Source organism: Onychostruthus taczanowskii, unplaced genomic scaffold (assembly GCF_017590055.1).
Source record: "Onychostruthus taczanowskii isolate IOZ18803 unplaced genomic scaffold, ASM1759005v1 scaffold241, whole genome shotgun sequence".
NCBI classification, from domain to species: domain Eukaryota; kingdom Metazoa; phylum Chordata; class Aves; order Passeriformes; family Passeridae; genus Onychostruthus; species Onychostruthus taczanowskii.
In genome coordinates this window covers 98,041-111,354 of record NW_024499696.1, presented here as the reverse complement: position 1 = coordinate 111,354, position 13,314 = coordinate 98,041, and the positions used below count along the sequence as shown (strand labels likewise).

Below are 13,314 nucleotides of genomic sequence, written 5' to 3'. Positions count from 1 at the left end.
ACTGCTGCTGTCCAGGGAGAGACGCAGCCCGTGCCATGGGGGCCGGCAAGGGACTGCGAGGGGAACGTGCAGGGGAGGCGTAGCTGCAGAGATGAGCTGGGGACCTGCTCCATGCAGGCAGTGAGCTGTGTCCAGGGAGCTCACTCAGACCTGTTTGCCTGTGTCTGTGGACTCGTGGGGAGTGCGTTTAAGGGGATACAGGACCATTCTAGTATCTTTGCACCCACCTGGCAGAGCCACTCAAACAGGCCCATTCGCCTGGGCAGGATTGATGCTGTGCCAACCCGCCGCCAGCCCTGGATGCGTGCAGGAGGGAGGCTGCTGGCAGGGCCCCGAGGACGGGGGTCTGCTGGCAGTGATGGACACTTGTTGGGGTGTGGGCTGGGAGCACCAGTGAGGTCTGTATGTGCTTTCTCCTCCTTGCACCCAACCCACTCGAGCCCCGACCCGTAGTAGACCCCTGCCATCCCATCCTACCCCGCTACCCCGCTGCCCATGCCCGTGCACCTCTCCCACTGCTCGGGTGAGGGACAGGGCCAGCCCCCCCCACCCGCGGGCATGGCTGAGTGACTTCCCTGCAGATCCTTGCCAATCCCTCCCCCCCAGACAGGAGAGAGAAAGAAAAGAAAAAGAAGTGGCTCTTAGTTGCTGGGAAGGGCTGGCTGAGCTGCCCCTGTGCAGAGGTGAGGCAGCTGGATGGGGCTCAGCCTCTCCCATAGTTTCCAAACCAGAGCAAAACAAAGCAGCCAGGGGAGCTGGCACAGCTGCCTGTGCCTCGTGGATGGATGCTGCTGGAAAAGAAGCTGTGCTCTGGGATGACTCCTGCCAGCACCTCTGGTGGGTGACACCCCGACCTGGCCGCAGTGAGGAGAGGAGAAGGCAGCCAGCCATTGCACTGGCTCTGTGCTTCAGCCCCGCATGCCCTCCTCAGGGGACCGCCAGGCCACCCAGTGATGCTCTGCCCACTTCATCTAGGCGGGATCTGGGCAAGAGGAGGAGCGCTGCCCCGCAGGGTCTTCGTTTTCTTTTCTGCTCTGGTGATTAAGCACTTGTTTTTTGTCTCCCCCCCGCCCCTCTCTCTGCCCCTGTCTATTCTAGGCTGACGTCTGAGGTCACTGGAATGGGCGCACTCTAATTTCCACCCACCATCCTCCACTCCGCACCACCCGACCCTCTCCAGCCACCGGCACTCCACCCAGCCTGTTCTGCCTGTACATTTACTGTCTTCCCTTTGCCTCCACAGATACTCTTTTCTTTACTAACATATATATATATATGTATATAAACACACAGGCACATATGCACACATTAGAACGTTTCTTTACGAGCTCTTTACTCTGTGCTCCCGAAGCTGCTCCCAAGCTCTTTGGTTATGGTCCTTGTTTTCAGAGTTAGGGTGTTAATTCTTCATCTGCTTTTTGGGGACAAGGGAGGGGGGAGGAGGGGCGTTGTTTTTTTTCTCTCACTGGCAAGACTTCAGGAGCTGGCGGGGTCTCTAGTGTCAGTCTAGCATAGCTACCTACACGTTTGAGTTGACATTGGCGGTACTTTCTGTAGCGTATGGACATAATGATGCCACCCGGAGCTGTGCATATTTCAGATGACTTAATTTTTCTCACCCTCCTTCCTTTGGTGCTCCCCCTTGCTTGTCCTGGCTCACCTTTGCAGCCTCACGCCCCTGCCCTTAGGCTAAGGGCATACTTTTCACCCTGTGTCATTTGGGAAGCAGAAGCCAATTACGGGTTCAACCCACAGGCTTCTCTCTTGGAACATGGCATGGTCCAGACAAGCCCATTTTTCTACTAAACTAAGGGAATCACACACACAGAGATACACACAAATGCTCTTTTTTTTTAACTAACAAGCACCTGGAAGTGGGAAGAACTCAGCTGTATGGGATTCACACCCCCAGGGGCCTTTGAAAGCACTCTTTTGGCAATCCCCCACAAGCAAAACCTCAGGAAGCTCTGTGAGCCAGCTGTGTTTGTCCTTGTTTGTGTTCAATAAATGTCTGTGCAGCTCTGGTACTGATGGGCTCCGATTGTTCTTCTCCTGGGTCGCCCCAACAATGCCAGCCCTGTCCTTCCCTCTGCATCCTTCCACACCTTTTTAGCTACTTGGAGGGAAGGCGGGGGTTGTATGCAAGAGTTCTCAATTTTTAAATTATTATCATTATTGTTACTATTATTACTACTATTATTTATCATCAGCATAATTTTTTTTTTGTTTCATTTTTTTAGAGAAATGACCAATGCACTTCCTGAGTGGTTCCATGCTTTCTGTTTTTTGAGGTTTTTTTTTGTTGTTTTTTTTTTTTTCCAAAGGGAGAGTATTTGGCTTGCATAATCTTTTGGTTTTCCCTGAGATTAATTTATGGTGTGACAACCATCATCTCTCACTGCCCCCTTGTCTGGACGGATCTGCCATGTGTGTCTCCCATACCCTTCCCCAAGACCCTCTGTGCCCAGCCCTGCCTTCTGCTTCCAGTCTTGTCTTCTCTCTCCTGCTTCTCCAGCAGGGAAATGTACATTTTTCATCTGTTAATTTCTGATTGTCCCTTTCCCCGGATTGCATATGAGGGGACCATGATACACTGTGTCCCCCAGACAGCTGAAGCAGCCACACAGTACATTTTTGCACTGTACCACATGGGAAATGCATTGTTTTTCGAGGTGAGCCCCAAGACTTTCTGGGCCTTTCCCTCTCTTCGACCCTCACTACTAGCAGGCACCACTGGCAGTTTCCCACCCTTCTCCTGCCAGGATGCTGGGCCACTTCTCCTGTCTCCAGTGCTGCTTGCTCAGCACTCACATGGGCTGTGTCAGGGATGCCAGGCGATGCCACTGCATCAATGGAGCCAAGGATGGGCGGGGGGCTGTGGGCTCCAGCAGGGAGCTGGTGGGGATGAGAGCACAGCCCAGGAGCCCAGAAGGGTGAAGGTGGTGCCACTGAGCATCAGGGTTTGCCCTGCCCAGGTGTCCTGAAGCCTGTGCATGCTCAGCTGCCTGAAGCATTCCAAGCTTCTGTGGCTGAAAGGTGCTCCCAGATCCTCCATAAGGTGCATTGCTGCTGTCTTCAACCCCTTGCCCTGCTCTCCCCAGCACTTTGGGTTCAGCTGTGCCTTTTGGGTGGCCCAACAGCCACGCAGGCTCAAGAGCATCCTGTGGTTCCCCATCCAGAGGAGCACAGGAGCTGTGGGGAGTGCTGAGGGGCTCAGGGGGAGCCAGCAGCCTTTGCTGTCACCTCCCCCACGTATTTGTGCTGATGCTGAGGTTGGAGGGAGGCAGGCACCAAACAGGGCCTCCTCCACGTCACCAACTGGCCAGCAAAGCACAGACCCACCTGCCAAGGTGGTGAGTCAGCTGTTGGCAAGGGGCACTCCTCATCTTCTCCTGTTCCTCATTCTGCTTTAGAATAAGTGTTTTATCTGTTGGAAGAATGAAATATCTGTGTGTGAGACTCAGTGAAAATAACCACCCTGGTGGCCTGGGGGGTGAGCCACAGCAAAAGCTTCACATCCCACTGCCACCACGCTCCATGGCAGCCTGGGGTGCTGTCCCCACAGAGGGGGATGGTGTATGGAGGAAGCCAGCCCATCCTGCCATTCTTAGCTCCTCTGTGGGGCTGTAGGACAAGCTGGAGCATGAGGAGAGCTTCTTCATGAGGAGAAGATGGAGGCACAGCAGCAGCAGAATCACGTTGACCAAGACTGAGAAATCCATCTCGGGCCAACAAGGTTGTGGGATTTAGACACCTGGGGAAGGCCAGGTAGTGTGACAGCATCCTGGACACGGAAATGGCTTTGCACAGTGCCTGCAGATCATGGCTGCTCTGTATTCCTCTGCTCTGTGTGTGTGTGCTCCCTGTGCCATTCCCCACCTCCACTGAGAGAGTGCTGCCGAAAATAGCAAATGCCAGGTTGGGTCTGCCAGATGCAGCTGAGCTCAGAGGCTGCTGGAGAGGGGGAGCAGACAGCAGCAATACTTCTGCAGCCATCCCCATGCCAGCGAACCCATGGATAACACATCCTCTGAGTACCATCCCAGCCCACTGCCAGGCATCCATCACCCAGCCAGGCTGCAGGAAAGTCACCCCAGGAATCAGTGGTGAGGCAGAAGAGGCTGGATATGAGTGTTGCTCTGGCATCAGGCAGGTGTCAAGGCTTGTGCTCCCACAAGGATCTGTGCTCATGGGAGTGCTCCAGGGAATGCTGGATGCGGCCACAGGGGCACAAGGGACAATCCAAGCAGTAGCAGTCACCTGGGTCACCTCACAGGAGCACTGCACAGTCATAGAATCCTAGAATATCCTCAGCTGGAAGGATTCCACGAGGATCATTGAGTCCAGCTCCTGATACTGCACAGGACAACCTGAGGCATCCCTCCTCCTGGCATTCCCTTTGACTTCACAACTTTTCTTGGGGGATCACATTGCCAAGCTTATTTTGCAAATTTAAAAAGGAAAAAAAACCACAAAAACGATGAAACTGCAGTGTTATGTGGGAATCAGCTTATCCATCATCATCTGGGCTTGTGTGAGGTTTGGAGAAAGGTGTTGAAACCATTGCAGCATCTCCTGGGAGCATGTTGATCTCAACAAGGATAACAACAAAATTACAAGGAATGTATCAATCTCAGCTTTGATTTCCTTGGGATGACTCAAAAGGAGATTTGCTATTTTCTTTGGAAGGAGCCTCAGTGTTTTGCTTTGATTTGTGACAGGTCTTGCATTTCCATTTTAGATGAACTTGAAATACTGTGATGATGCCATGCCACTGGGAAAAATCTCTAATCCTGCCGTGAATAGTCAGTACAAGGTGAATGTCCCAGTTAATCAACAGAATAGCTTTAGTACATTGCTTTTCTCTCCCAAAACAATGCAATGTTATCCAGACAGAATGATTTAACATTTCTGGAAGCAGCCAACTCAGTCAAACTCTTTAGGAATGAATTATTTAAGGGGATGTTTTGACTTTGATTGGAAAGTATTGGTCCAATGCCTCTTCCTGCCCCTGGAGTGTGGGGGTCTCCATCAGAGAGGGGCCAGTTGAGGTCTGTGCTCAGCTCTGTGGCCTCAGCAGAAGGTCCCCACTCCCCCTGCATATCCTTGTCGTGCTCCCAAAATTTTTTGGAGTATTGTTTTGTGCATTTTTTCCCCCCTAGACTGTATTTGCAAATCTAGTACAGAATAAGGCTGAAAAAAAAATAGACCTTTTCCCCTAAGGGAAAGTGACTTTCACTGGGGAAACTCTTTCAATTTCATTCTCTCTTTGAGCTGTTATTCCAGCATTTGTTATTGTATCCATGCTGGTCACTTCTAATTATATTAATTCCCAGTTTATGCTCCATTACCAAGGGTAATCTCTTGCCTCCTGTACGGGCAGAGGTAGAGTTGCTGGGGGATCTCTGCGTGGTGTGGCAGGGATGAGTGCTTAATCCCATTTTCTCCTTGGCCACAGGGATGGAAGGCATCTTCCCCCAGCCCTGCCTGGCGGCAGCCCCCCGCCCCAGGACGGCAGCCAGTCCCCGGCCCTGAGCGCCTGCGGCTGGTCACTAGATGTCCCCATTGCCCAGCTTTTCATGGATCATCGACAGCCGCGCCGGGATGTGGGCGGCACTGCGATGTCCGGTGCTTCCAGCCGCTGCGCCGATGCGTGCAGGGGACATCCCGCGCTGCTGGAAAGGGAGCGGGATGTGCGTGTGTGTGTGTGTGTGTGTGTGTGTCCGTGACACTGGTGACGGGCAGTGACATCCCGCGAGCGGGATACTGGCACCGTCCCCCTCTGTAGGAATGGTCCTGTCAGTGCTGGGACCTTCGTGGAGCCAGCCCACGTGGGCAAGGATGTGTGTCGAGCATCTCCTTGGCCGTGGGTGGCACAAGCCACCCCCTTGTGTTGGCCGGAACCCACTCTGGCTGGCAGAAGGACAAGGTTTTGCTGCGGAGGTGCAACGAGTCTCCATGCCTGTGGTCCCCAGTGACGCATTCCCAAGCTGCCTACTCTGTGCCTTTGCTGGCAGCAAGAGCCTCTGCAGCTGCCGGAATGACTTGCAGAAAGGTCATGGTCTCCCATATAGTCCCCCTGCTCCCATGCTGGATGTTACAGGGAGCTGGGACTCTGCTGAAAGGGATGTTTTTGCTTTCCCTTCAAAAGGAATGCAGCTGCAGATCCTGATCTGCTGTGCTATGCAGCGAGCCCCAGGCTCCAGTCCAAAGGGTAACGTGGCAGTGACTTTTAGGAAGTACTGAATGTACCAGATGTGCAACTCCCTCCACCCAGATGTGCAGCCCTCCTCCCACTCTGCCCCAGCACCCTTGTCCTGCAAAGAGGAAGATGACACTCTGGATCGCTCCAAAAGCATCCCAGAGATCAAACAGAGCCAAGGTCAAAGCCAGGCTGGCTCTGGATTCCCACACTTGTGTTCAGGCAGTTTAACCGCAGCGATGTCTCTTCCTAGAAATGATGATCAAGTCCACTCTGCACAAGGAGAAGAAAACCAGCCAGGAGATGGGGATGAGGATGGAGCAGCGGGAGGGGGCTTTGGGTGTGAGCCCCATGCTGAACCACAGAACTGTGGATGATTTAGGACACACATGTTTCCAGAAGGAACTGCTTTGATCCTGAAAGGATAGGCTGGAATGTGCATGAGGACTGGAATATTTGAAGCACACTTGGAGTGCTGTGTCCTGGTTCCCTGCAGGCAGTGTCACTGCTTGTCCCTGGGGAAAGCCTGTGTCTGAGAGAATTTGTGTCTGGATCAAAGGGGATGAGTGGCACTTGTCTCTGGAGCTTCTCTGGGTTTTATTGTGTCCAAAGGGACTGGGTGGCACAGGATGCCCCACGGGAGGGTGGGCACATTGAGGGCGTGAGATGCTCTGTGCAAGCATGGGCACAGTGGTGGTAGGCCAGCAGCCAGCTGGCAGTGTGGCAAGCCACACAGAGCACCAAAGGATGGGGTAGCATCGCTCTGGAACTGAGGATTGCGTGCACAGCTTGGGATCAAACCACAGCAGATATCCAACAGGACTTCCCAGCTCAAAGAGGAGCAGGCCATAATGTGCTCACCCAAAACCAGTCATTTAGCAGTGTGGAGGGTTTTTTGGTGGGAAGACATTGCAGTGATGTAACCTGACACTGCTGCTGCAGCTGGTGATGTGGTTTTCCCAAGGGATGCTGCTCTGTGCTGCCAAGCACGCAGCCATGCTCCCAAATCTCTTTCAGGAGCACTGCAGAGGAACTGTCAGTAAAAAGCCAGTTAAAAAATGCAAACCCAAAGAAACTGCCATCTCTATGCTTAAAACAAAATTTCAGTTGCAGACTAAAATTTATTCTTGTTGCAAGTAGACGTCCCCTTGACATATTTTGGGCTGAATTGTGATTTCCAGAGGCAGGGCAGTGCGGTGCAGTGCCAGGCAGAGGTTGTAGGGAATGTGTGTCCTTCCCCAGTGCTCCTTTCTCAGCTGCCCATCACCCCCAGCACAGCTGTGCCCTTGCTCACCCCTAAATCTTGCTGATGGGGTCGAGCAGAACCAGCTCTCCACAGTCACCATCCCTGCAGCCATGGGTTTGTAGGGCAAAGAAAGGACAGATCCTCAGCCTGGCAACAGACTCAGTGTGTTCAGATGGCTTCTCTGAAGCTCCTGAAAGGCCGCTGTCAGCCCTCAGTGAGAGCTCATGAGGCAAATGCAGCATGCTGGGCAACCACCTGGGCTCACCTGGCAGCCCAGCTCATGCTGGATGTGTTTGGTGTGAGCTCCCAAAAAGAGAGATTTGTTGTGGTGTAGCAGAGCTCTGTGCGGGCATGGCTCCTCCAGCTTGGCATTTTGGGGTGTGGGTGATTTCAGCATCACATTGGAAAGTTGCTCAGGGTGTTGAAGCAGCTTCACGTTCGTGTAGCCTGAGAGGCCAGGAGGCACCGGTACCGGAACCTTGGCTGATCCCTGACCATCTCCCTTGCTTGCCCTTCCAGCTCTGCAGACCCTGACCCCCACGGGAGGAACACCTTCACCCCCTGACCTGGTGCCAGTGGCTGATGCTTGAGCCCCCTCTGAAGACGCTGCCGGCTTCCTGCGAGCTTCTCCCGCTCCTTCGTGGCACCCCTGGGGCCACTGCCTGAACCCCCCACCCACGGCTGTCCAGACCCTGCTCCCTCGGCCGGGACACGGGGCACCAGCGGGCTCGGGGGGCCGGGGCAGCAGCTCTCAGGAGGACAGCAGCTTGCAGTCAGCGTGCAGCGGTACCCACTGCGAGCCAGTGCTTCTCACCCCCCTTGTCTGCGCTTCCTCATGGCCCCTCACGCCCCTGACGCTTCGCGATGTATTTCGTGGCTTATCCGTGTCGTTGCAATAAAGCTTTTGTTGCTTGAGGTGCCCTCCGTTGTGAGTGGAATGAGGCTGGGGAGCCGTGGCTTGGGCAGTGGTGCACCCACAGGGAGAGAGGTGGTTGCTGGGGGTGCCCCCATAGCACAAAAGCCTCAGTGCCCCCAGAATGGTTAATGGGGAAACTGAGCCCATGAAGCAAACTGTGGTTTGGGAAATGGGCCTCAGAGCCCTGGCTCCACTCAGCATCGGGAAATGATCCCACATGGGAGCAGGGCTGCCAGGAGGGAGGTGGGAACAGGACAGGGGGAGCACTGCAAAGAGAATCCAGAGCATTCCCGAAAGGCACTGATGAGTGGGATTCATTATCCATCAGGAGACGTGTTTATAGCAGGCGTGAGTCACTGCCGGGCCTTGGGAGCAGCCCAGCAATCCAGGGGCTGCTAGCGATCCAGATGGTGTACAGGCTTCCCATCCAGCCTCACACAATGGCAGCTCTCAAACACACCCCACCAGCCCGCCACATGCCAACCCTGCTGGACCTTGGAGCAGCCCTGGTGCTATTTTTGGACATATTGGGGCATGGTTTTCCTCTGGGATGCTTCCTTTCTACTCGAGAACAGAAGCCAGAGCACTGCCCAAGCTCTGCATGTTGCCCTGGTGCAGGGAGGGTCTCCATCTCCAGCCTATTCAGCCCTGGGCTTGACACACATCCAGGAGAAGCCAGCACTGCCTGCCCAGACCTCTGCCTTATGTGGAAACAAAGGCAAAAAAAGCTATATTAACATTTTTTCTCCATCTGGAATTATATTTTCCGAGTGCACATCACCCCTTCTCCCGTTTGGCCCTGCAAAGGGGCTGTGGCAGGCAGTCAGGGCAGTTCACTCTTCTCTGCAGCCTTGCTCAGCCCTAGCGAGCAGCAGCCCCAAATCTCTGTGGAAGCTGGAAGTCATCCTCCCCTTGTTTGTGCCACCTCTGACATGCTCTTGCCTGGGGTGCCCAGCCCTGCTCCCTGACAAGCCAACCACAACGTACAGCTCCAGGCCTGGCACCCACTTTTGACGAAAAAAAACAGGTTTTCTGGGTTCCTGCTGCCTAGGAATTGGTTGCAGTTTTCACATGGAGAAAAGCCCCTGTTGCTGTTCCCATCCCCTTCCCAGAGCAGCAGCGCCATGGAGACCACCCCAAAGGGTCACCACCTGAGAGCAATGCTTTGGGAAACATGGCTTGGGGCTCCTTCCCCCCCTCCCTGCAAGCTCTGGGCCATCCATGAAGCACTTTCCATGGCCTTTGCTGAGCTGGGAGATTTTCCCAGAGTCAGAGGCAGCCCTGGGTGAGAGCAGCCCTGGGGAAGGACTCAGTGGGGCTGTGTGCGCAAACAACCCCAAAGGTTATTGTGTCCACCCACCCCAGCACATGGCTTGAATCCCTGCCCAGGCTGGAGAGGTGGGATGCAGAGGGATATGAACCACCTGAATGCACTGGCTTAACTTCTGCAGGACTCATCAGCTGCAAGAGAAAGCTTCTGTGCCCCACTGAAGGCATTTAAGGGTACAGAGGCCCCACAGCCCCATTCATTGCCTCCAGCCCTGTGTGCTGGCTGCAGCTCCATGGCTTCCTGCTGAGAGGGTGAGTGTTTGGATATTAAAACAGCCTGTTTACCTTTGGCTGTGCCTCTAAAAAACAATAAACCTGGAGGAGGGAGATGCTTATCTTTACACCCTGCTGGGATTCCTCAGGCTGCAGCTTGTGCTGGAATCTGCTGCATGGAGCAGAGAAAATAGGCTTGAGGAGAGCAAGCCTAGAACCACGGGGTGTTTGGGTTAAAAGGGACATTAAAGCCTAGCTCATTCCAGCCCCCTGCCATGGGCAGGGACACCTTCCACTATCCCAGGTCGCTCCAAGTCCCGTCCTGCCCAGCCTTGGACACTCCCAGGGATCCATGGGCAGCCACAGCTTTGCTGGGCACCTGGTGCCAGGGCCTCAGCACCCTCACAGGGAAGGATTTCTTTCCATATATCTAACACAAACCTACTTTCAGTGTAAAGTCATTCCCCCTTCTCCATGGCTGGATGGTTTGCATTTGCTCCTCACTGTCTGTCAAAGATCCAAGGAAGATGCTCGGCACTGCTTAGAGTGGGCTGGGAAGGCATTCTTGCCAGGAAGAATGGCTGACTTGTTTCATCCTTCTAGGAAAAGGCTGCAGCTGGATGTGGCTCTGGTGTGGAGGGAGCTGGGCTGCATGCCTTCCTGCATCACAGCACTGCTCTGGAAGGGCACAAACACACCTGGAGCCTGGACAGCTTCTGGGGTGGTAAAAATAATGAGTATGAACATGCATGCTTAATAAAAATGGGAGCAGAAACAGCCTGGGAAGGGGCTACTGGTAACTTCTGGGAGTTTGTTAAGACACGTGCAAGCTCCTGGGCTGGGGTGGACCATCCCTGTGGAAAATATGGAAAGGATCCGGCTGGCTCTGCGCTGCACTGTGCCAGGAAGCCAGCTGAGATATGCAGAGGGCAGCCAACAAGGAAGATGCTTTTTCTGTTCCTTCCCAAGGCTTTGAGACTGATGCTTTGGTTTGATGCCTGCATCCACACAGATGCAGAGGGGGGATGCAATCCACGGCAGAGGAAAAGCAAGTTGTCAACCCGTGTAGCTCGTCCCTTGGCAGTTCAGTGATGCAGGCTGGGCTCTGGGAGTGTGGGGCTGCGTGGAACCAGCGCTTGCAGTCCCCCCAGCTGGAGGCAGGGCTGTGTCTGGCAGCAGCTCCGCTGTTCCTCGAGTGCCTGGGGCCTGCCGTCCCCAGGGAACATGTGCCCAGCCCGGCAGGCATGCTCTGCTTCCTGGGAATTGCCCAAGCCACGCCTTTTATCGCAGAAGAGTGGAAAATATTCCCTGCTCAGCTGCTGATAGGGTTAGTGCGTGGTTTTCCACCCGTTTTTCCTGGATGTACTCCACAAGAGGGGGTTCCTCTGTCCCCTGTCCCTCCAGTGATGTCCCCAGGGCTGAAGGTGGCATGTCCCAGGGTGATGCCTTTTCTCCAAGAACAGGAAGACACTGCAGGTGCTGCTGATCTTTCTGATTTGAGCCAGTTTTATTCCCAAACAATGATGCTCCCAACTCCCCAAACCCCATGCTTTGGGCTGTTTCTATTTTCTGAGTGTAAAATGGAGGTGGGGTGAAAGTCCTGGAAGTGAATCTTGCTGCCCACCTTCATGCCTCCACTGTAGGACAGAGAAAGAGAGTGTGACTCTCAAACTGTGAGGCACCCCAAATGTGTGACATCCTGGCATCCTGTGGCTCCCCTGTGAGTCGAGAATCCCTGCAAGCACTGGGGTGGCCCAGGAAAAGGATCCTGAAAACATCATCTCCTCTCCTCCAGCTCCCATGCTGTATCCACAACCTCCCTCTCATTCGACCCTCTCATCTTCCCTAAGAAGCTGAGCCAAGCTTTCCCACAGACCCAGACAGCTATTAGGGAAATATTATTACCAGATGGTTTGGTTTTTTCCATAAGAACAGAGGCCAGAGTGAAGTAATGGGGAAAACATTAACTCAGCACGCACCATCCTGGGTGTGGGGACGTGGATTTGTTGCTGGAGCCGTGCTGTGTCCTGGCTGTGCCAGCATTGAAGGGGTCTGCAGAGTGGGCGGGAGGGGGACACTCACACCCTGTGTGTGCTGGATGGATGGGAGCTGGAAATCCCCACTGGAGTGGTGGTGACCCGGTGAGGTGGCTTGGGAAGGGAAGAGTGCATCCCCAAGCAGTGCTGGAAGGGAGGGAAGGCTCCCCCCGGCCAGCTCGGACGCAGCTGGCAAACAGCACAGCAGGGAAGTTCGTGCCGGGTGAGCGGTCTGGAGAAGCACATGTCCCAGCTGGGCTGCGTCTTCTGGGGTGGCTTCGAGCCCTTAGCAAGGAAAGGGTGCCAAGGGGCCTCTTCGTAGGACTGTCTTCGTTGTGGAAGAGGGGTTGTCTCTTCCACGGGGTGTTTTTGCAGGTGGGTGGATGCCAGACCCCACTCTGGTGCTGTCTAGGCCTGCTCTGCCATGGTGGGATTCTCCCAAGGCGCCTCTGGGAGTGGTGACGTTTTCCTGCTCAGAGGGGTTTCTCTGTTGCCTCCTTCTGCAGAGATCCACTGTGGAAAGCTGAATTATCGTGAGCAGAAGCATCACAAGCCACGTTCTTTCCAGTGGGGTTTGTGGTTGGTGCAGCATGGTTGCTTCTGTGGCACAGGACTGAGCACAGAGATGGGGAGGGCATCGGGATGGAGGCTGGGACAGACAGCTCGGGGTCCTACAGCCAGTCTGGGGAGGTGCAGCCCCTGGTAAGCAGACACATGGAAACATCCATCATGCCAAACATTTCCATCACTGGTTGCCCACGTCCCCAGGAGTGGGGGGAAGGTGAAAAAGATGACTCAGGCTGTTGGCAGGACACTGGTGTGCTTTGTGTGTGGTTACAAGCAGGGAAATTTTGGTGTTCCCTAACTGGGGCATCTCCCAGCACCATCTGATGGGACAAAGTAGCCCCAGCTGCAACCTGGCACTCAGTCCTTCTCTGCTTTCCAAAGCACCCTTTGGTTCTGTATGTACTGTTGGGTTCATCCCCAGGCTTTTCCCATGGGAATTAATTTCAGCTCCTTTCCATGTTTCCTATGGAAACACTATTTTCCATTTCCAAGTGGATTTGATTAAAGGGAAGAAAAGGTTATATGGAAGAGTTAATATCAGAAAAACAGAGCAAACTCACTCTTTTCTCAATCTCTGGGAGGAGAAAAAGCAAAAATTCTGTCCCAAGTGCACTTTTTTTTCCCCCAGCACCCGGTTTGGTCTGGAATTGGACTGAAAATTTAGTGCAGAGTTGTGGTCTGGGACTGGGGAAGGAGAACACCCATTCGCTGGGGCACTTAGGCACCCTGGAGGACCTTCCCTCACCCATCTTCTTGGCACTCCAGAGGGAGGAGGATAGATGGAGGAGGTTTCCTGCTCTTGTCA

At 54.1% G+C, this 13,314-nt stretch overlaps 1 protein-coding gene across 25 annotated transcripts in view; it reads left to right on the top strand.

Annotated features, from left to right (window-relative positions):
- The window catches only part of PCBP3 (poly(rC) binding protein 3), a 54,275-nt gene extending 45,949 nt beyond the window's left edge, over positions 1-8,326 (top strand). For 15 of the 25 annotated variants that reach the window (XM_041406145.1, XM_041406143.1, XM_041406142.1 and 12 more), the window contains one exon: positions 7,968-8,326. In XM_041406145.1, coding sequence (XP_041262079.1) covers positions 7,968-8,013 — 46 coding nt within the window. In that variant the 3' untranslated portion in view covers positions 8,014-8,326. Of the gene's footprint in view, positions 1-1,098; positions 2,015-7,967 lie in introns of those variants that run through there. The other 10 variants (XM_041406144.1, XM_041406141.1, XM_041406136.1 and 7 more) reach the window with 1 other exon arrangement.
- The last annotated feature ends 4,988 nt before the right edge of the window (positions 8,327-13,314 follow it).